This window comes from Rhincodon typus, chromosome 21 (assembly GCF_021869965.1).
Source record: "Rhincodon typus isolate 14 chromosome 21, sRhiTyp1.1, whole genome shotgun sequence".
NCBI lineage: Eukaryota > Metazoa > Chordata > Chondrichthyes > Orectolobiformes > Rhincodontidae > Rhincodon > Rhincodon typus.
In genome coordinates this window covers 7,140,041-7,164,892 of record NC_063352.1, presented here as the reverse complement: position 1 = coordinate 7,164,892, position 24,852 = coordinate 7,140,041, and the positions used below count along the sequence as shown (strand labels likewise).

The 24,852-nt window shown below is 39.3% G+C and overlaps 1 protein-coding gene across 2 annotated transcripts in view; it reads right to left on the bottom strand.

Annotated features, from left to right (window-relative positions):
- Nucleotides 1–24,852, bottom strand: part of stub1 (STIP1 homology and U-Box containing protein 1) — a 46,496-nt gene that overhangs the window by 19,939 nt on the left and 1,705 nt on the right. Inside the window, exons 2-3 of one of the 2 annotated variants that reach the window (XM_048609522.1) lie at nt 22,133–22,183; nt 2,604–2,802 (exon numbers count right to left, since the gene is read on the bottom strand). In XM_048609522.1, coding sequence (XP_048465479.1) covers nt 2,604–2,802; nt 22,133–22,183 — 250 coding nt within the window. The remainder of the gene's footprint in view (nt 1–2,603; nt 2,803–22,132; nt 22,184–24,852) is intronic. The other variant, XM_020534533.2, reaches the window with a different exon arrangement.

The window sequence follows — 24,852 nt, the reverse complement described above, 5'->3', positions numbered from 1 at the left end:
TCTGTGCCTGTTACCAAAGTAAATATCCTCACATTTAGCCACATTATATTACACCTGTTATGCTTCCTGTTATTTCTCCGCAATCTCTCTAAATGAAAGAATTTGTTCTCTTCATAACAATAACTGTAAATAGTCTTCAAAATTAACTGTGACTCAATCCATTATCTCTCTTCACTTTTCAACAATAATAAAAACCTGTTAAAGATCACAATACAGTCCCTTTAAAATCTCAGGAACAGAATTTACAACAGCATCAACTCTTTTTTTTAAATTAAAACCTAACAGTTGTCTCCCAGATTGAATCCTTGCAAAATAGTTGCTCAGTTTCTCCTCTTTTATATTCACTACTTGTGCTTTTATATGGCCATGAAACATTTCATTAAGAAATACCTTCATACACACATGTGCATACATGCATACTTAAAGAAAAGTATTTGGTACAGTCCTTCACCTACTCCACAATGATGTGGCTTCATATGTCAAGACCAGATTGCAACACCAGGGTCTTGACATAAATAGGACTATGGCAGCTTGTTCAGAGCACCCAACTGATGGTGATAAAGGACTTAGAGACAATAAATTTAACCCTTAAACCACTTGCACTACTTAGCCTGGTCCCTAAATTTAAAGCTTCAGTTTACACACAATGGAAGATAACATTCCATTACACTGAAAATAATGTTAAAGTTTCCAAAGTAGCCTCATTAGAAATGTTTACTTCTGTTTTGTTATATGTTTCTGTGCATTCCCCTGCTTCAGTATTTGTCTTAATACTTGCCTAATTTATTTTATATTTTTTAAAACCAACATGGTTTCCACACATCATTCCACCATGCAACTTTGCCTGGTTTGGAAGACTGGTCTGCGAAACTGTTTTCCAACTAATCAGGGAATTATGCAACATTTGACTTGGTCACATTGCTCAGTGACATACTTTAGGACCTGTGAAGGGTGGTTTCCAAAACACAGGCAGTGGCCCTTAGGAGTGGCCACAATTAACTTTTATTATTTTCCTGCCCTCAACTATCAATCCGATGGGAATAATTTTTCTCCTCGAGTATAGCTAGCAGGTCTTTTTGTTCAATTACATGAAAGGGATTTCAACTTTGTTCCCATTAAGCATTTAACCATAACATAAAACTGACCTATCTGGTAGAGTTGTGTGGTTCTTATAAAAATTGCCAGGGCACCATACTAGGGTTGATCTTCTGAGAGTGAGCACATTGGTGAGATAGAGCACAAAGAGCCCTATCCTATACCTAACCCTGTCCAGTACTACATTTAATCTTCGAAATGCTGAAACATTGGCATTCAATTCCCTTGAAAGGTCAACTAGCTGTGCTAAACAAGGATATGGACAGAATGCTGTGAAGTGAAATGATTCCCCGCTAATAATAAGAAACTAAACAGTACTAGTACAACTAAATCACTGCTTCAACCCAGAGCAACATCATATAAGAAGATTTCAATGGAATTCACCATCTTCTAATATGATAGTGCTCTGAGTTGAAGCACTGGTTTAGTTGTTTAATGCTGCTTGGTTTCTTGTTTTTAATGAGAAATCATTTCACTCCACAACATTATATCCATAACCCTGCTCACGCAACTAATTGATTACACTTAGTAGGTTGATACCCCATATGGAGAGACAGTCTTATGAGGACAGGATGAGTAGACTGGGCCTTCACTTGTTGGAGTTTAGAAGAATGAGAGGCAACCTTATTGACATATACAAGATTCTTAGCCATCATAGGACAGTCTAGGACTGGAGGGCATAATCTCAGAATAAGGGGTCACACATTTATCCCAGAGACGAGGAGGAATTTCTTCTCTCAGAGAGTAGTGAATTTGTGGAATTCTTTATCACAGAGGGCTGTTGAGGCTGGTTCATTAAGTATACTCAACACTAAGAAAGACAGATTTTTGATCAGGAAGGGAATCAAGGGTTATGAGGAAAAGGTAGGAAATGCAATGAAGGACTGTCAGATCAGCCATGATTGCACTCAATTGCAGAACAGAAGTGATGGACTGAATGTCTTATTATGGCCTTCTGGTTTACGTCAACCAAAAACAGAACTGAGGTCTGACCATCTCACTTCAATTAAGGTTATCGGGAAAGGATAGAGGCACAGAGTTTCCATGGTTAATAAACTATGTGGATACCACTCCTATGTACCACAATCGCTTGACCAAGGATAGTGAGAAGAGGAAAAAAAAGACGGGTTCTGGGGTTGATCCCACGAGCGTGCTGATCCGAGAGTGGCAAATAAGTGGATAATAACTATATACTCCTACACTTGTGCAAAGCCAAATGTGAGGAAACTGAACAGTTACTACTTTCTAAGGTCATTGTTAATATAATTGCATCTAAACGTCTAGGAAGTTTCTTTAAAAACATAAATGCCAATAAAATTATTGCGAGGTCAAGGATATAGATTTACATCAAATGATCAGCTCTCAACAGGGGTTTAATCTGCCTCCACAATCACTCAAATGCTGCATTTGCAAGGGCTAGTAGATCTTGTCGGTACGTCCATAGAGATTAGATCTATTAGACTCAGTTAACACCACTGGTTATGAAGGTGAAAAGTATGACCCCTGACCTCTCTGCAGGTTGCCAATAGCTTCATCATAGTTCTCCATTTCCAGTTGGCATTGTCCCAGGAAGAAGTGGGCTTTAACAGACTGGCTGTCCAACTCCAGAGCATGTTTACAATCTGCCACTGCCTTATCAAACTGCTGCATCTTCACGTAACACAGGGCACGATTTGTGTAGTACACAGCCACAGATGGGTTACGGTTCTGAAAAACAAAGCCAAACAGGTGGATGTAAATATCATGAGAGTCAAGGAATAAACTGGAAAGTTACAGCTCTAACTAGCGAACTAAATGGTGCTGTACCAACACAGACAAATCAGTTTCAGCCAGATTAACATTACATCAAGAGACAAACAAATCCTCTTGAAACCTTAAACAATAAGAACTGAACGTCTTTAGGAGCTTGCATCTTCGTTAACAGCAAAACATAATTTTCTCAGCATACGTAATTTCTCAGTCTGTGTTTCAAGGCAATGGCGCCAACAGAAGTATAAATAATAAGAACGCAGTCATCCAATATAAAATCTCTTCACTATTTTGAAAATCTTGTAAAGACAATCAAAGGGTCCAAATGCTGCAAGATGTGCAGGAAAAGTCAAAGCACGAGGAATGAAGCAGATAACTTGTGTAATTGGTGTAGTTTTATTCTAGATACATTCAGACTCAAATGTAGGTAAAGCATGGAAGTTCTAGAACTTCTAAACAACTTGAGAGAATGAATTTGCAATCAGCTTTCTCCCTATGACAAGGTTCTGAAGTTGATCGAAGGACCAAAATCTGCAACCACTGAAATTCAGACATGATAAATTTGGAAATACTCAGGTGGTCAGGCAGTATCTGAGACCGACCCACAACATTAACTCTGTTTATCTATATAGAGATGCTGCCAGGCCTGCCAAGCATGTCCAGCACTTTCTGTTCATATTTTCAGATTTCCAGCATTTCACTTTCAGAGAATGCAACCTGGAATGCCTGACCAGAAGAAAGGGTGAAGCTCTAGTGTTTTCTACTGAATTGTCACCTAACCTGACAGGCTATAAAGGGAACAAAACAGAAATTGCTGGAAAAGCTGAGCCGGTCTGGCAGCATCTGTGAAGGAAAAAACAGAGTTAACATTTCGGGTCTGGTGACCCTTCCTCATAACTTCCTTCACAGATGCTGCCAGACCTGCTCAGCTTTTCCTGCAATTTCTGCTTTGTTTCCTGATTTACAGCATCCGCAGTTCTTTCCAAATTTTTTGTAGGTTATAAAGGGCGATACATATATACTCAACCGTGCCTCTCAGCAAACCCTTATTCCTGATTAAGAAAGCCTGGGCAGGTACAGACTGGGACCAGCAGTGAGTTGAACATTCATTACTTGATATTGAATGTTTTAACTGAATACCACACCCATTTGTTCCAATTGGTGTAATCAATGGACCAATTTTACACATTTTTACTCCTTTATCATTTTAGTGGATTTGTAAACTTCTGAAACTGTACCTGGTTACAATAAGCCCGATATTCATAAAAATAAGACTCAAGAAAATAAATTATACACTTAGCTTACTAACATTAACTAAATTGTAACTTTAAAGTCACAAAGGACCTTCTATGTGACTGCCAAAAAAAAAGTGATCTATGACTCTTTTCTGGTTTGTCTGCAATCTTGGACTCGGTTGACTATTCTATCCTCTTTGAACTCCTCTCTATCATTGTCCAGCTGCACTCTTGGCTATCCAGCTGCAGCCAGCGAATCAGGTGGAATGGATTCACTTCCCGTTCGTATGACATTATCTCTGGTGTTGCTCAAGGACATATCCTTGGCTTCTTCTATTTCTCATCTATGTGCTGCACCTCCCGAAAACAAAGTCAGTTTCCACATACTGTCAAACTGCTCATCTGATATCCAGAACGGTCACTCTTGTCTTTAGCTGCTGACTGTCCACTGTGCCCAGCAAACTCAGTTAGGTTCCTTACCCAAGGAAAGGCATACTGGCACTGCAGGCAATCTTTTCACCTGATGAAGGGCTGCCCTCCGAAAGCTTGTGATTTCAAATAAACCTGATAGACATTAACCCGGTGTCATGTGACTTCTGACATTTTCTAATGTGAGGTTGAGAAGGTTGAGCATGTCTTCGTTGGAGTTTAGAAGAATTGTACAATAGCTCAGTGGTTAGCACAACGCTAGGGACCCGGGTTCAATTCCAGCCTCGGGCGACTGTCTGTGCAGTTTTCCCCATGTCCGCGTGAGTTTCCTCTGGGTGCTCTGGTTTCCTCCCATAGTCCAAAGATGTGCAGGCTAGGTGGATTGATCATACTAAATTGCTCATAGTGTCCAGAGATGTGTAGGTTAGGTGGATTAGCCATGGGAAATGTAGGATTACAGGGATGTTCCAAAAGAATTGGACAATAATAGGACATTGGCAGGGATACGGGAATAATTCAGTAGCCGTATCAAAGAGCCTCTATAAGCGCAAGAGACCAAATGGCGTCCTTCAGAGCTACATCATTCTAGGTTTCTAGTGTGAAAACGTTTCCTGGGGTGAGGTGATGGTGGTGGTTTTGTTTTGGGGAGGGGAGGTCAGTCAGCGTTTCCAATATTTATTTGCATGAATTCAACCCAAATTAGTAAGATACAGTTAACGAATGCATTTCAGTTGGATTATCACTGGATATTCATCGATAAACATCTGAGTTCCCCAAAGTTTTAATATTAAAAAAAATGTTCAAGCGCCTGAAGTAACTAATAAAACATCTTTCCACCTCGCCCTCAACACAGTGACAACATCCTGTTTAGAAGACTGATCTTAAATAATTGCTTAATTGTGCAGAACTTAAACAATACAAAAATGAGACACAAAGTCAAATGTTCTTTTCATCTTTCATTCATCAGGACTGAGATGCCAGAAACCAAACTTAGAAAGGGAATACTAATCTACGCAGCTCGCAAAAAGTGTGATTAGTTGGGCCAGGATTATTATGGAGATGAGCAGAAAGTGTTGGTTGTCAATCTAAAGCCGATTATACTGAGACTAAGCGGGAAAACTCCAATTAGTCAGATCATTCCCATCATGAATGCGGCAGGAAGGGACAGTCTTCATCTGCTTTTCCTCAATGAAAATATGTAGGCAAATTCCTTTAGCCTACAAACAACAGTATCTTCTTTGTGAATATATGTAGCTTCTAGCATACACAAATACATCATATAGTGATTCCAAATGAAAATCTTTAATCAGTTTCTGGTTCAATTCTTAGCGCAGTTGGGAGTATTTAGTAAATCACATCCAATAGTTGAATCACATCGAATATTGGATATGGTATTCTGAGGGTTTCAACTAGGGGCTGGGGTCAGCAGAGTCATCTGCTAGAAATGGGTTTTTTAATCATCTGACAGACTACTTGACTGGAATCTCTCAGTGTACCACTCACTGATGTGGTAGACAAAACATTTTTTTGGTTTGACCTTGGCATCCTGTTAGTGGAGAAAACCACTTGAGTTTACCACATAGTAACAGTATCAGAAACAACACCCTGGCCAATCAGCATCTACCTGCCTAGTCTAAGCCACATTTAACTGTTCCTGCTGCATCTCCATGCCAACCATGGTCCAAAATCAGAATCCTTTTCTCACACTACATAAATTGGTGTTCTATTTCTAAATTTGACTTGCATTCCAGTTCTGATGAGAAAAAAGGAATGAAATTATATTTATATTTGTCACTAATATAGCTATTTTAAGTATATAAAAACATGCAAATTGAAAACATGCATTAAAAGTTTATGCCAAGTTTCATTCTCTTTTAAACAGATATGGAAAGACAGATGGAATTTAATGCACCAAAATGTAAGTTAAGTAGTCTAATATAGCAATTATGGAATATTTGTATACTTTAGTCCATTAGGATATAGTATCAAATGATCCCTGTGATTATTAATCATTCAATACATTAAGTTCAATACATAATCACTATCAGTGAAGCTACTCAAATCTTGACACATTTTAAGGGCACTTGATTAGAAACCGAACTAAGTTTCTATTAAATCTTTTCCAGTTCATTCACAAGGACAGACTGTAGCTTAATTTAGAGCTTTGTTCACATTATCTTCAGCGATGATTATGCAGAGATGAGTGAAAGAGTCTCCTTCTGTGTCATAAAAACTCTGAATTCTCGAAAGTGCAGCAAGGATGATCCCATTACTCAATACGATTATAATTATAATGTTGGTAAATTTTACTTTGTTGGAGAAAATAATGGAGTGGAGTTAGGGTACTGGGATGGGATCTGATCCAGGTCTTTAAAATAGGCGGTGAACTTAATCCCATTATTTACCTTAAACTGCAAACACAGGACTAAAGGGCAGGAGTTAAAATTACCCAATCAATCAAAAACAAAAGTAACAGATATACAGAAGCTTAACATTAGAACCAATAATTCATTAATATATTCTTTAATAGAGTAGGACATTTCACCTGACAAAGTGGACTAAGAGTTAGGAATCCACAAACAGACATTATTTAAAACTCAAACCATACGCTCTTAATGCTGGGATCACGAGACTGTCGTTAGGCATTTTTGAACATGCGAATGACATGACAAACTGCTCAAAGAAGACAATGTTCAGATCTCGGAAACCAAATCTGGATTTCTAGTTTATGAAAATTCTCTATTCTCATACCAGGTCTATTTTTGGGTCACTCTTTCATTAACACTTGCAATGAAAGCAAATGAAGCAGTAAGGTGAATTGGATCAACTAGGGCCTCAATGTCATAATAATGCTCAGTGTTGTTAAGTGTTCACATAGAAAATTATTTGATGACAGCATTCATTTGAACAGCTGTTCCTGGCATCTGATGTGCAAGTTTGTCAACCTTTTAGACATACCAAAAAAAAGTTAAGCAAGAGAAGATTAGTGCAGACTCCTATCTAAAAGTAGTAAAGATCTCAGAAAAAGACGACAGTTCAAACACTGGAGTGATCACTAGAGAACTGATGCCAATTTAAGTAGGTACTGCAATCTGACAATATGCAAATCCCAAATCAGCCACACTTTCAATTTTTAAATCAGCCTCGATTCCTTTTAAACCCTTCCCTATCAGGTAAAGTTGATCTGCTGACGGACTTGTTGACAATGAAATAGAACTACCAGTAATGTTACCAACTTTGCTCGCACTGGATAAAAACCAGTAATCCTCTCAATGCTCCTAATTTCTTGTTTCAGCTCTGTCCTCCAAGAATCTACAATACCACAAATCTCTATTAATGGAAGAGAGCAATTGTGAAGGGGGTAGAAGTTATCCATTTAACCAGTTTACCCCTACTGATAGTGGTTGCTGGTATTGCTGACAAACTTTTCTTCTTAAATTCCCACAAACCTGCCAACAGATCAGCCATTTCTCCAAGCTGATTTTGCAGAACTGAGTAATAGTGGACAGGAATTAATGTTTCATTAACACTTCTCAATTCACCAATCTGGGGCTCTATACTAGGTGCAGAAATGAGATCATAACCCAAGTTTGGATTAACTGAATGGCTGAGTCTAGAAATTAACTGTTGAATCTCTTAAAGACATTGACAAAATCAAATCTCTGACTTTCTTCCTTGTGCAGGACAACTTCACTAGCCTTCTTTTCTATGCATCGAGACAGGGTCCAGCTAACTAAATCCCAAAGCTGCTGTTTCCACCCACTGGCCAAGTCTGTGCCTTCAATTCAGCCATTCACTTGAATTCCAAGACTGGTCACAGCTGCACAGTCAAAAAAAGAAAAACAATAAACATACAAGCCAGAAGAAAGAAATTAGAACGAATGAAGAACTATCATATAAATATAGCAGCACCTTTCACATGCCCAGGAAATCTCAAGTACGTTATGACCAAGGAGTTATGATAAAATCTAGTCACCTGTTTTGTCGACAATGAAGCAGCTCACTTGAACACAGCACTGGTTTTCATTCCAAGCAAACACTAAAATAAATAGTGTAAAACCAGTAAAATAAATACAGCTTTTGATAGGCATGGTCTACTCATAAATGTTGCATAACAAAGGTCTGGTCCACTTTGTCTAATAGCTGAGCACCCTTTTCCAATCAATGGCATTTTCCTTCAAGTGTTAAGATTGGAAGTTTTGCAAAAAGCCAACCTTTCTGACAGAGGACAAACAAATGAAATTACTACAAGGGTAAAACTATGAGGAAGATCAATACAACAAAAGTGGCAGACTCTCTTGGAACTATTCAAGCATAAATGACTTGGGCTGCTCCGCAGGTAAAATCATAACCTTCAATTATATTTGCTCAGACCGTAAATGCAAGTATTTCAGAAAATACAAAACCAATCACGTCAGCATCAAGTACAGTGAGGTCAGACAACACAGAGAAAATGGTAACAGTTTTCTTTGAGTCACAACAAATTGTTACCAATTGTGATAAGAAGTTCTGCTTTGAAGCCCAGTTCACAGAAAAGTTACAGAAAGAGCAGACTAATATAATGGTAACTGCTCAATAGTAACAAACCAAAAACTCATCATATTAATGTGCTAACTGATATATTAAAATCATTAAATGGGGCACACTAATTTTAAAATGTGTCCATCAACCATGCCAAATACGACAATCTTCCAAGTTAAAATTGCCCACATAATCCCGGGACAGAAACAGGCCATTCAGCCAAATCAAGCCATGCTCCATACAAACTTGCTGCCACATTATTTTTCTATTATTTCTTCCTTTAAGTGCTTATCTAGCTTCTCGTTAAATGCATTCATTGCCGAACCACACTGAGTAAGAGAGTTTTTGTCCGAACCTCTTATTGGACTCATAAATGACTATTTAACATTTATAACCATGAGCTTTGGACACCTTCACAAGTAGAAACATCTAATCTATGTCGAGCCCACAAAAGCCCTGCATAATTTTAGAGGCCTTTACGAAATCACTCTTCAGCCCTCCCGTTTCAGGGTTATAAAGCCAGTGTTTATTCAGTCTTTCCAGATGGTTATAACTTCCCAACACTTCTAATAGCTTTGTAAACTTCTTTTGAACCTCATACAGCATCTTGATACCCTTAGAGTCATACAGCACGGAGACGGACCTTTCAATTGAACCAGTCCATGCCGACCATAATCCCAAATTAAATTAATCCCACCTGTCTGTTTCTGGCCCACATCTCTCCAAATCTTTCCTACTCGTCTACTTATCCAAATGTCTTTTAAACGTTGTAATTCTACCAACACTCACCATTTCCTCAGGAAGTTCATTCCACACAAACAACCCTGTGTAAAAAATTTGACCCTCATGTCTTTTTTAAAATCTCTCTCCTCTCACCTTAAAAATGTACCCCTTAATCTTGAAATCCCCCACCCCAGGGAAAAGACAACTACCAGTAACTATATCTATACCCCTCACTGTTTCATAAACTTCGAGAAGGTCACTTCTCAACCTCCTGCGCTCCAATGAGAGAAGTCCCAGCCTCTCCAGCCTTTCTAACTCAAACCTTCCATACCCAACAACATCCCAGTAAATCCCTTCTGCACCCTCTCCAGCTTAATAATATCCTTCTCATAACTGGGCGACCAGAACTGGACACAGTATTCAAGAGGAGACCTCACCACTGTCCTGTACAACCTCGACATGACTTCACAACTCCTGTACTCAATGGTCTGAGGAATGAAGGCAAGCGGGCCAAACATCTTTTTAACTATCCTGTCTATATGTGACACAAACTTCGAAGAATTGTGTCCATGAATCCCTAGGTCCCCTTGTTCTACAAGGCCACCCTAGGCCCTACCACTAACTGAATAAGTCCTATATTTGTTTGTTCTACCAAAATGCAATACAACATAAGAACATAAGAAGTAGGAGCAGGAGTAGGCCATCTGGCCCCTCGAGCCTGCCCTGCCATTTAATAAGATCATGGCTGATCTTTTTGAGACTCAGCTCCACTTACCCGCCCACTCACCATAACCCTTAATTCCTTTACTGTTCAAAAATTTATCTAGCCTTGCCTTAAAAACATTCAGCGAGGTAGCTTCAACCACTTCACTGGGCAGGGAATTCCAGATTCACAACCCTTTGGGTGAAGAAGTTCCTCCTGACCTCAGTCCTACATCTGCTTCCTTTTATTTTGAGGCGATGTCCTCTAGTCCTAGTTTCATCTGCTAGCGGAAACAAACTCCCTGCCTCCACCTTATCTTTTCCCTTCATAATCTTCTATGTTTCTATAAGATCTCCCCTCATTCTTCTGAATTCCAATGAGTATAATCCCAGTCGACACAGTCTCTCCTCATAATCCAACCCTCTCAACTCTGGAATCAACCGAGTGAATCTCCTCTGCACCCCTTCCAGTGCTAGTATATCTCTTCTCAAGTAAGGAGACCAAAATTGCACACAGTACTCCAGGTGTGGCCTCACCAGGACCCTATACAGCTGCAGCATAGCCTCCCAGTTTTTAAACTCCATCCCTCGAGCAATGACAGACAAAATTCCATTTGCCTTTTTAATCACCTGCTGCACCTGCAATCCCACCTTCAGTGATTCATGCACAAGGACACCCAAGTCCCTTTGCACAGCAGCGTGCTGCAATTTTTTACAATTTAAAACCTAGTCCATTTTGCTGTTGTTCCTACCAAAATGGATGACCTCACACTTATCAACATTGTACTCCATCTGCCAGACCTTTGACCACTCACTTAGACTATCTATATCCCTCTGCAGACTTTCAGTGTCTTCTGCACACTTTGCTCTACCACTCACCTTAGTGTCATCTGCAAATTTTGACACACCACACTTAGTCCCCAACTCCAAATCATCTACGTAAATTGTAAACAATTGAGGTCCCAACACTGATCCCTGAGGCACACCACTAGCCACTGACCGCCAACCAGAAAAACACCCATTTACCCCTACTCTTTGCTTTCTACTGGTCAACCAATCCTCTGTCCATGCCAATACATTACCTGTAATACCGTGCAACTTTATCTTATGTAGCAGCCTTTGGTGTGGCACCTTGTCAAATGTTTTCTGGAAATCCAGATACACCACATTCACAGGTTTCCCACTGTCCACCCTGCAAGTAATGTTCTCAAAGAATTCCATCAAATTAGTTAAACATGACCTACCCTTCATGAACCCATGCTGGGTGTTCCCAATGGGACAATTTATATCCAGATGTCTTGCTATTTCTTCCTTAATGATAGATTCAAGCATTTTCCCCACTACCGAAGTTAAGCTAACTGGCCTATAGTTACCTGCTTTTTGTCTACTTCCTTTTTTAAACAGTGGCGTCACATTGGCTATTTTCCAATCTGCGGGAACCACCCCAGAGTCCAGTGAATTTTGGTAAATAATTATTAGTGCATTTGCTATTTCCCCCATCACCTCTTTTCGTACCCTGGGATGCATTTCATCAGGGCCAGGAGACTTGTCTACCTTTAGCCCCATTAGCTTGCCCAGCACTGTCTCCTTAGTGATAATGATAGTTTCTAGGTCCTCACCTGCTATAATCTTCTTGCCATTAGTTTTCAGCATGTTATTTGTGTCTTCCACTGTGAAGACTGACACAAAATAACTGTTTAATGTCTTGGCTATTTCCTCATTCCCAGTGATTAAATTGGCCTTCTCATTCTCTAAAGGACCAATGTTTACCTTCGCCACACTTTTACGATTTACATATTTATAGAAACTTTTGCTGCCTGTTTTTATATTCTGAGCTAGTTTACTCTCATAATTTACCTTACTTTTCTTTATAACTTTTTTTGTGGCTTTCTGTTGGCCTTTAAAGATTTCCCAGTCTACTAGTTTCCCACTACTCTTTGCTTTTTTGTGTGTTTTTTTTTCAATCTGATACTTTCCCTTATTTCCTTAGACATCCATGGCTGGCTCTCTCTTTTCCTACAGTTCTTCCTTATCACTGGAATATACTTCTGCTGAGCACTGCGAAAAATTGTTTTGAAAGTCCTCCACTGTTTCTCAATTGACCCACCATAAAGTTTTTGCTCCCATTCTACCTTAGCTAACTCCTTCCTCATTCCTTCATAGTCTCCTTTGTTTAAGCACAGGACATAGGTACTGGATTTAACCTTCTCACGCTCCATCTGTATTTTAAATTCGACCATACTGTGATCGCTCCTTCCGAGAGGATTCCTTGGAGATTGAACTCCACCTGCTATTTTTCAGCCCATTGAGCCATTTCATCAAGATCCTTTTGTAATCTTAGAAACCTTCTTCACTGTCTACTATGCCACCAATTTTGGTGCTGTCCAATCAGATAGCCCCTCATTCTTACAACCACTAATGAATAAAGACCTAACCTGTTCAGTCCTTTTTGAAAAGCCAATTACTTCATCCCGGGAATCAGCCTCGTGAATCTCTTTTCAACTGGCATTTTTCATTGCCAGTATACCCATTTTTAAATATGGGGACCAAACTTGTACACAGTACTGTAGGTTGTAGCCTCACCAAAACCCTGTACATCTGGAACAAGACTTCTCTGTTTCTAAATTGCTACTCCTTAGCAATAAAGACCAAAATTCTATTTGCCGCCTTAATTACTAGCTGAACCTACATGCTAACGTGTCTTTCACGTACAGAACACAATACCGCTGTGCTGAACTTTTTTTGTTTGGAGTTTCTCTCTCCATTTAAATAACACAGTCTGCCTTTTAATTCTTTCTACTAAAATATATGATCTCTGACTTTCCTAAATTAAACTCCTTCTGCCAGGTGTTTGGCCATTCATTCAACCTATTTATATCCCCTTGCAGAATCCTTATGTCCTCATCACAACATACCCTCTGACATACTTTTGTATTATCTGCAAATGCGAATACATTACATTTTGTCCCCACTTCCAAGCCATTAATATAGATAGCAGGTAATTGAAGTCCCAGGCCTGATCCTTAAAGTACTCCACTGGTTAAGTCTTTCCAACCTAACAAAGTCCCATCAATCCCTTCTCTCATTCTGTGTGTTAAACAATCCTCAATCTTTGCTAACACATTACCCCCAATACGATGAACCTCTATCTTGTGTAATAACCTGTCATGTGACATCTTACCAAATAGGTTCTGAAAATCCAAATACACTACAATTATCAGCTCCCCTTTACCAACTCTGCTTATCATATTCTCAAAGCTCTAGCAAATTTAGAGTAATTGAGTCATAGAGATGTACAGCACAGAAGCAGACCCTGCGATCCAACTCATTCATGCCAACCAGATATTCAAAATTAATCTAGTCCCATTTGCCAGTACTTGGCCCAGATGCCTCTAAAACTTTTGTATTTAGAGGTCTTCTAAATGTTGTAATTGTACCAGCCTCCACCACCCACTTCCAGAAGCTCATTCGACACACGCAATACCCCCTTCAGGTCCCTTTTAAATCTTTCCCCTCTCACCTTAAACCAAGCCCTTTAGTTTTGGACTCCGCTACACTGTGGCAAAGACCTTGACTATTCATCCTGTCCATGCCCCTCATGGTTTCATACATTTCTATAAGGTCATCCCTCAACCTCCAACGCTCCAGGGAAAACAGCCCCAGTCTATTCAGCCTCTCCCTATAGCTCAAACCCAGCAACATCCTTGTAAATCTTTTCTGAACCCATTCAAGTTTCACAACATCTTTCCTATAACAGCAAGACCAGAACTGAATGCAGTATTCCAAAAGTGGCCCAACTAACATCCTGTACAGCAGCAACATGACCTCCCAACTCCTATACTCAATGCACCGATCTACCAAACACCACCTTCACTACCCCGTTTATCTGTGACTCCACCTTCAAGGAACTATAAACCTGCACTCCAAGGTCTCTTTGTTCAGCAATACTCCCCAGGACCTTACCATTAAGTGTATAAGTCCTGCCCTGATTTCCTTTTCCAAAATGCAGCACCTCACGTTTATCTAAATTAAACTCCATCTGCCACTCCTCAGCCCATTGGCGCATCTGATTAAGATCCTGTTGTAGTGAGGTAACCTTCTTCGCTATCCACTACACCTCCAATTTTGGTATCATCTGTGAACTTACTAACCATACTTACTATTTTCACATCCAAATCATTTATACAACAAAAGGCAGTGGACCCAGCACCAATCCTTGCGGCACACCGCTGTTCATAGCTCTCCAGTCTGAAAAGCAACTCTCCACCACCCTCTGTCTCCTACCTTCAAGCCAATTTTTATCCAAATGACTAGTTCTCCCTGTAATCTAAACTTGCTAACCAGTCCAGCATGCAGGTTTCTCTTTCCTAAGATCATGTTGATTCTTTTCGACTGCGTTAAGCTTTTCTAAATGCCCTGCTCTTTCTTCATTAACAATGGACTGTAGCACTTTCCCAACGACAAATAGCAGGCTAACTGGCTCATAGTTAGTTAGTACTTTGTCTCTCTCCATTCCTTCTTGAACAGAGGCATCATAATAATAGGCTTCCAAACTGCTGGAACCTTCCCAAAATCCAGTGAGTTCTGGAATATTTTGACTATTGCCCCACTACCTCTCAGACAAGTCCTTTAAAACATTTGTTTCCATGACTTTGTCAAATACTTTGCCCCTTGTGATAGAGACTGTTACATGATCTTTCCTCCCATTAGCACTCTGATTGTTACAGCTGGAATATTTTTAGTGTTTTCCACCATGTAGACCAATGCAAAATATTGGTTTAAATTATCTCCATTTCTCTGTACCCAGTTATATCCTCCAAGACTTACACACACACTTTATCTGCACATTTTCTTGTTATATACCCATATATAGGTCTTGCTGCTTTTTTGTATTTCTTACTTATTTACTTTGATAATCATCTTTCTTCTGCTTTATTAGCATTTTATTCATCTGTTGCTGGTTCCTAAATAAAAAATCCCAATTCTCTGGTCTGCCACTAGTGTACACAAATTTTGATGCCTCAGTATTGAATACTCTCCTCGACAGCCTTTGTTAACCTAAGGTGATGCATTCTTCTCGAGTCCTTCTTTTTGACTGGAATAAAGTTTTGCTGAGCCTAATGAAACATTTGCTTAAATGGCTCTCATTGCTAATCAACTGACTTTCTTCAGTCCACTTTAGACAACTCTTTCTACACAACTCTCTAATTTCCCTTACTTAAGTTGAGAGCACTGGTTTAAGACCCAAGTTGCTAACCGTCTCTCTACAATGTTGTGACTGGTTTCCACTGCAGGATCTTTAACTACGAGTATTCTTACTGCTCCTATCTCAATGTATTTTCTTAGATCTAAAATAGTCTGTTCCCAGGTAGGTTCTGAAACATATTGCTCTAAGAAACAATCCTTGATGCACTCTAGAAAGTCATTTTCCATGTCATCCGTGGTCATCTGATTTGTCCAGTCAATATGTAAATTAAAATCACCCATGACAATTGTAGTATTCTTACACACCTCCATTATTTCCCAATATATGCTTTGCCCTACAGTAAAAGCTCTTCAATGGCCTATAGAAAACTCCCAACATAATTTCTAGACCTTGCCATTCCTTATTTCCACTCAAACTGATTCCATATCATGATCTGTTGTACCCATATCACTCGTCACCACCACTGATACCTTTATTACCAAAGCTATACCACCTGTCCTGTAACCATGCAAGAGCTATCAAATCATATTCATTTATTTCTATTTGTGCTGTCAACTTATTTGTTACAATCCTGAGTGAATCCAGAAAAACAGCCCTAAGTTTTGACTTTTTACCATTATTACTCTCTCTGGTTCTAATTTCTGCTGCATTCTTCTTCCCCCTCCAGTCACACTGGTTATAATTTGCCTCGTCACAATCTTGCACCTCTGTAGGTACCTCGGAATGAGTCTTGTTCAAAACTCTAAACTTCAGTTTTTTCACATTTCTAGCATTCTCCATACTTTGGTTTTATCTGATGGTTCAAATGAAGCCTATTGCAATAGAAGAGTTCTTTCTTTTTCCAGTACTGCAGCTACTGTCCCATGAATTGAAACCCATTTCTCCAACACCAATCTTTCAGCCATGCATTTACTTGTCACAGAAACAAACTGAAGGGGCTCTCGGCCATTGGTTTTAATCACCCATCATCACTGCCCTTCTCACACAGAACTGCCCTTCTCTTAATGTAGCTACTGACCAGCACTTTTGCTGTACAAGAAGCTGCTGTCTCTGTGCTCTTTATGAAGCTGCTCTTTCCCTTCTCTCTCGTAGAAGCACAGGCTCCTCCTCTCTCTTGCTCAATCACCTTCACAGAGATGCTGACTTTCTGCATGCTCCTCCAATCTCAGTAAAAGTTTTCAATAGAAAACCTTCTACTGTGAACAAATGCTATGTTATGTACGTGCGCAGAAACAAAATCAGGCCAATAAATAAATCACACATGATAAATCAAATCTTTTTTGCTCAGTTTTCATTTCTCATTCAAGATTCATTTAAGCTGTTATATTGCTTCAATAGATGACCGCAACAGAAACAATACCTGTTTAAAACATTTCAAATGATAAATCCACTGAAGCAGAAACAGTTTGACAATACAATTAACGATGCCACCAAACGCACAGTAAATCTTTCTGACCACGTACTATCCAAAAATGAGGAGTTTGACCTTGCGCATGGTTTCAGTGTGGCTTCATTCCACAACAAACAGGAAGAAGCAGCTGTTGAGCTCAAACTCCTGTACTCCAAGTTTCCCCACCATAAACCAGTGTCGAGTGAACCAGTGAATCCTTGAGGCATGCCCAGCTACACCAGTGCAGGATTCCAAACAACTTCTCTGATTTTCACTTGCAACACGAATGTCTGGCAACCCTGCAATGTTGAACCAAGAACTGAAGAGTCATTCTAATATCCTTACATCAATAAAATGCATTCCTTTCTTAATGATGGGTCCAAATTTATATCCATTAGACTTACCATTAAACATGACTGGACAGCTTTACTCAAAAGCTAGCTAAGAATGGGTTTGCTGGACTTCTCTAAGAGCAACAAGCTACCGGGTGATATATAAATGGAGTGTGTTCTCATGCTCACTGCATACACATATATATGGACTGCACAGACACACAAGTGTGATATCCCTTATGTCCCATCTTATCCCTGATCAGTTCGGCACAATACAAATTGCCAAATGGTTAGATGAATTGCTCTAACCAGTTTCGAACAAGTCTTCCACTTATAATGGTGTATGATTCTTTCACAATTTTGAAATCCACACAAGACTTGCACATCAACAGTAACGCAGAAACCTTGTGGTCATTTGACAACACTAACCTATTCACCAATATACCATGCAACGTAGCCACAGACATCTGTACTGAGGCATTACACATGGTGACCTAGATCCACCTTCACGTAACTTATGAACTCAGCAACTTGCGCACTCAAGTCCAGTTTAAGCTCACTATGTACGTTCAAATAGAAAGTTTGGTCTATTGTTCTCATAAACATCTTTGATGGATCTATGAGAAATGAGCCTTTGTTTGGATGATACCTAGCCTCCTAACCTTGCATATTTCCCATATGTAGATGATTTATTCTGCACTCAAATTCACGTTTGAAGTGGGACAGTCAAATGAACTGCCCTTCCTCAATGTTTTGCATCCCTTTTCCAGTTGAGAAATTGGTTGAGGTTCTCTGCTACTACTTATCACAAGCCTACTGGTCAGTATACACATTGGGATTCCTACAATTCCACACACCATAAGAATGATCTTATCAGCAATCTCGTAAAAAGGGACTGAGCTATTTGCTCACCTGCAAAATTAATGCTGAAATAGGGCACATTAAAGCCTCCTCCAGGGATAATGGCTACACTAATCAGATCATTTCTAATGGTATGTAATGTAAACTCCTGGAAGGACCCAAGAGCATCATTCTTGGACCTGACATGTACCAACTTTATTTCAAATTACCCTGGAAGAGCAAGGTATTGCAAATGGTTTTAGCAAAAGGTGAAGCTAGTTGTTTCATGCTGCTATAATGTGAATGCTGTTCACCACTAACAAGATGCTACCATCAAGCTACCTATCACACAAATGAATAATGTGCTACATGAATTTCAGTGCTGCTGTGATGCCACTCAGTCCCAAAGACTGGCACATTGTAAGGAACATTATATCTCTTCAGCTGTTTGCACACAACCAGCCTGGCAGTTAACTGACAATCACTCATTGGTTGATTCTCAATGGCAATGCCTTTACCACAGTCTACTTGCCAGCTAATCAACCCTCTCAAGTCGTACAAATGCTGGTTTTCCCCACAAATTCATATTTTCACAAATTATCCTGATGAGTGCAAGACTAAAAGCTTTGACAAAATTCAGCTTTTCTCAGCGATACTCAAATAACCTCTTGTTTAAAACCCTTATTGTAAATAAGTTCAAAAATAATTAAAGACAGTAATTTGTTTCAAAAATTAGGTTAGTAAATGTATATTTTACAAAAGTCGTACCCAGACATTTGTAAAAATCTGCTGCACCAAGCAAGGAAAGCTCTCAGCAGCAAAATGTGTTAAACGTAGATGCAGTAAAAATAGTCACTAGCGAGAAAGTGGATTAAATCTGAAAGCATAAGATTTTTAAAAATAAGGCGACATAAAAAAATCAAGAGCAGCATACAGTACAGGCAATGGGGTCTAGTAAAATAGGCTAATAAATTCAATGGTATTTCCGTCACTAAGTCCCCAGTATTAACATGTATGGGTCACTGTTCATCATAGAAACATAGAAGATAGGAGGCCAATCGGCCCTTTGAGCCTGCTCCGCCATTCTTCACGACATGGTTGATCGTCCAACTCAATAGCCTAATTCTGCTTTCTCCCCATAACCCTTTGACCCCATTTTCCCCAAGTCCTTATCTAACCGCTTCTTGAATGCAATCAATGTTTTGGCATCAACTACTTCCTGTGGTCATGAATTCCACAGGCTCACCACTCTTTGGGTGAAGAAATGACTCTTCATCTCCGTCCTAAATCATCTACCCCTCCTCATACTGTGACCCTGGTTCTGAATACACCGACCATCAGGAACATCCTCCCTGCATCAATCCTGTCCAGTCCTGTTAGAATTTTATAAGTCTGTATGAGATCCCCAGCGCCCCCCAATTCATCTGAACTCCAGCAAAAACAATCCCAATCTAGTCAATCTCTCCTCATACGTCAGACTCGCCACCCTCGGAATCTGCCTGGTAAACTTTCGCTGCACTCCCTCGAGAGCAACAGCATCCTTCCTCAGAACAGGAGATCAAAATTGCACACAATATTCCAGCTGTGGTCTCACCAAAGCCCTATACAACTGCAACAACACATCCCTGCTCCTGTACGCAAAACCTCTCGCAATGAGTCAGCCACATAATGGTTACTTTGAACTATATATTCAATAGCAACTGGGTGACCTCCACACGTCCCAAAACTTTAGCCTACTGAGGACGAGTGCAGTTCCAGTGGGGAGGTGGTGCATTGTGGTAATGTCACTATAGTAGCAATCCAGAGCCCCAGGATAATGGCACATGGATCCAAATCCCATGACGGCAAATGATGAAATTTGAATTCAATAAAAATCTGGAATTAAAAATTAGTCCAATGGCCATCCTTTAACTACTGTTGCGTGTTGTAAGTAATCATCAGGTTCACTAATGTTCTTTCGGGAAGAAAGTCAGCCATCCCTACCTGATCTGGTCTACATGCGACTGCAGACCCACAGCAATGTGGCTGACTCTTAACTGGCCTGTCACTCGGTCTAGCAAGTTACTCAGTTCAAGCACAATTAGGAATGGGTAATAAATGTCAGTGATGCCTACATTTCATGAACAAATAAAAGAAAATGACACAGAAGGACAACGCAATCTACTTGACAGAGACCTTAAGATTTCTTATGTTATTAATGCTGCAGGATATTGATTCAGTATAATTAATTTTTCATTCATATTATTTATGCTAGAAGTGCATCATACAACAATTTTTCAAATTTTGCAAGTTATACAAGGCTTCCATGAAAATAAGCGAGAGCATTGGTCAACTAATTAATGAACACTGCAAAGTTGATAACAGACACCTGGGAGTAGCGTCTTTTTAAAAAAGCACTCTTGCATTGAGGTCTTCCACACAGGATTCCATTCCTGGCAGCAGCAAGTAGTTATGCTGAACCACATCAAACAAGACTATCTGCTACACAAGGCATACCTGGCTTTCGTTCAAATGACAGAACTGCTTACACCATGTAATTACCTAATTAATAAATAAGAGAAGCTGTTGTCAAATGCAGCAATATCTGATATACTCACATGTATGACAGTCTACAACTAATTCACCTATCTGCCCGTCTTCTCAAACTACATCGGCTGAGTCATGGTTAACCTAGCGCTGCTCGTAGTCATTTAACATCCTAAAATCTTGTAAAATAAATAAATAAATAAATAAATCAGAAATAACTTTAAATGTTGTTAGATTTCATAAATATAAATGGCAGGGAGTACTGAGTGAAACACATCTTGTTCAAATTACTTCTTCCATATATAGCATGAAGTAATACTCTTTCCCGTTGCTTGCTTCTGACGAAAGATCACTGTACTCGAAACGCTAACTCTGTTTCTCTCTCCACAGATACTGCCAGACTTGCTGAGTTTCTCCATCAATTTGTTTTTGGTTCTAGAGTTACCCTGATTATGTTAATTATGAGGCATGCTCCCCATGCACTCCAGCACAAATAACAAGGGGATGGGTGTGACTGTAAAGTAGTTTAAAGTGTCTGTTTGGGTATTTGATGTCAGGGGAATAAATTTGCAACGAAGGAGATGGTACTTGTGGGCCCCCATACCAAAAAGAAAAATTAACAACTGTTAGTAGACTTTTCCCCTTTGATAGGAAAATAGCAAAAGGAGTACGCCATTCAACCCCTTAAGCCCTTTCTGTCATTCAATTATATCATGGCTGATCTGTACCTTAATTCCATCTATCCACCATGGTTGTGTAATTCTCAATACCTTTGCCTAATGAAATTAAGATAATAAATGTTGTCAGGTAAATTTAAAATCAACAGAATTAGCTAATAAAAAAAAAGAAAATCTTACCAGTGTAGGCTTTAGCCAAACAATGCACATTGAGATATAGTTATGGTATTTCTTATTCTCAAAATATATAGGTTATAATTATTAGACAATTCAACTCTGGCATTTGATTTCAATGCTACTGATGATGCAAGTGCTACCCGTGAAACAAATCACCAAGGACACTACTTGGCAAGGCGCCTGAAATGAAACAAGTGTGATAGATACATACTCGATAGATTATCATTAGCCATGTGGATAATTAACATTAAAAAAGAACATTATAGTTGCATTGATTTTCATTCTGTATTATTAAATGTAAATGAAGAGCTCCATACTACCCACATCTTCATGTGAATCAGATTTGTCTCTTCGCCCTGAAGACTTTGTCCACAGCATCAAAACATCACAGCTAGAATGAACAGTAAGCACACAGACTCAAACTGTTGCTCTATACTGTCATACCATATATTTTGTCTGTCTATGACTTTCCACTCTAAGCATTAAGAAAACAGAAGTAACATTTCATGAGTGCTAGCATGCAGCCTTACCGATCTCCACCAGCAACAGGGGCACTCTCTCCGCTTCAGTTCCTTCCTGACCTGCCGATTTCAAAAAATATTTATATTTATATTGCCAGTGAGCCAGGGAGATAGAACCTTAAGACTGGCTCCATGAGAAGTCATTCAATGCACACAGTTTGGGAGCACTGATGAGACAGCCTAGAAAAGAAGACCTAACCTTCATACCTAGATTATACAAATGAGATTCCACTGAACAACAATGTAAGCATTCACGTGTACTCTAAAACTTAACATACTGTACTCTATCTACTCAAATACAGACCATAAATCTAGGATAATACCAAAGTCGAGATTATTGTGACATCTTACAAAACACATCACATTTCTGTTCCCCTGTTACCAGAGAGGCTCTAATGCATTCACACTGTATTTGCTGCAAACTTTTAGGCTGACAATTTGGTTTAGACTTAAAAATACAATCTAACTAAAATAGGCTGTAAAAGTAGCTTTCCAAACATGTTTATAAAATGGAGAGCTGCAAGGACCTGGCTTTCTGCTTTCACTGTGGGACATTACATTAGGAGATAAAAAGACAATGGCAGATGGAGATCAACGTGAGAAAATGTCAGGCCATCCACTTTGGATCAGAGCAAGACAAATTAGAAGAAGAGAACTTAGGAGTTCTGGACAGTAAACGATTTGAGGCATGGCGAGGACTGGAATGCCCTGAGTGGGACTGCGGCAGTGGAAAGGAAAGTTGGACTCTCAAGTTTTCTTTTCTTACCTTATTCTAAGTTAATGTGAATGGCGCCATGTATGTACAGCAAAGGTACACACTTTTCACTGTATTTTTACATTGAATACATGTGATAATAAATGATTCAATTAAATTCAACCAGGTATCCACGTAGACAAGTCAGTAAAACATCAGTGAACAGGTACAAAGAGAGATCAAGAATGATACGGTAATGCTGGGTTTTATCTCGAGGAGGTGAGAACGCAGAAGTGATGAAATGATATAGTCATCAACAAATCCTGTGCACCTTGTGTCGGGTGCAATGCAAAATTTGTTAAAAAATTGTTAAAAACGCAATTGGCATCTCTTGTTCTGTAGTGGCAAAGCGACCATTGGAAAGTTTAACTGTTTTTGCCTCTCTACAGATACTGCCAGACCGGAGTTTCTCCAATACTGTTTTTATTTCATATCTCCAGTATCCAGTTTTTTACTTTTATTTGATGACAAGGTGCTTCAGCTGCACAGCCTTGTTCAGAGCAGTCTGCTTTGGACATGACATTTCAGGGAAGGTAGAATGGCCCTGGAGATGGCATTGTGCAGAATTAAACCACAAGTAAAATTATGACATATCTAGCATAAATTTGGGTTGCATCCATTTGAATTTAGAAGGTCAAGGCATAAGATTCATGGGGTTGAATATCCTAGTATTATCCATATCTATTTTTAATATAGTCCTATTATTCAATCCTATGGAGCAATAAAAAAATCTATAAATGGCCTATAACTCAAAAGGCAACAGAAACATCTTCAAAACATTGACAAACTTTATGTCACTAATCTCTGGAGGGATAGGGTACAAAATAAAAAGAACCGGCTCAAATTCTGAACGTTGAAACAGCAACGTTTCAACATCATGGGGAAAGCAGAGCCAAAGAGATGCCCAAAACATCAGTAAAAGAATTCAGCCATCAGAGTGTCTTCAAACATAAACTAACAGGGGTAAGAGGTGAAGGCATTGAACTATGAAAACAGTCAACACTGAATAACGAGGATCAGTTCTTTCTGTTCTAAGAAAGAAAAATTGAATCAGTCTCCAGAAATAAAGAAATACTGTATTCATTAGCATATCGTGTGTGCTTTGTTTCAAATGCAATGATCTTGCAAAAATTGTTAAAAAATACAATCGACCACATCTAGCATCCAATGTTCACACAGCCTAAAAGATTTATCTATCAAGGGTCAGCCAGCACAATGCCCCTTGACTGCATAATTCTATCAATTACCAACTCAGCTGATAATCATGCATTGTGAGAAGGGTTCCATTACTGAATCATGCAGAAGTGATGCAAAATGAATTTTTTTAACTTTACCGTTGTGATCTTAAGCATACATGGTGCACTCGCACACGTGCGCACAAGTATTGCAACTGACTAGTTATTAAAAAATAGACTAAAACACTTCAGTCTTTACAGGACCAGAATAGCACTATACACAAGTATATAAGTGACAGGAACAGAACCGGGCCATTCTTCCCTTTAACCTGGTCTGCCATTCAATTACATCTGCCAGATCTGATTGCAAACTCAACTCCACTTTCCTTCCTGATAACTTTTGACTCCCTTGTGGATCAAAAATCTGTCCAGCTCAACTGTCTAGCTTAACTATATTCAATAACATAGTTTCCACTGTTCCACTGTGGTAGACAATTCCAAAGATTAATAACCCTTAGAAAATAATTTTCATTTCTATCTTGAATGACACCCATCTGATTCTGAAACTCTGCCCCAAGTTCTAGTCACCTGTATGAGGGGAAAAACACCCTCTTAGTATCCAACCTGAAAAGCCACTTCTGAATGTAAATCAATAAAATCACCTTTCACTTTCTTAAATTCAAGTGGGTAAAGGAGCCAACCTGCTCTATCTTACCTCACAAAACAAGCCCTTCATTCCAGGAATCAAAGTAGAGAACCTTCTCTAAACTGCCCACAATGCAAGCACATTCCTGGCAAAA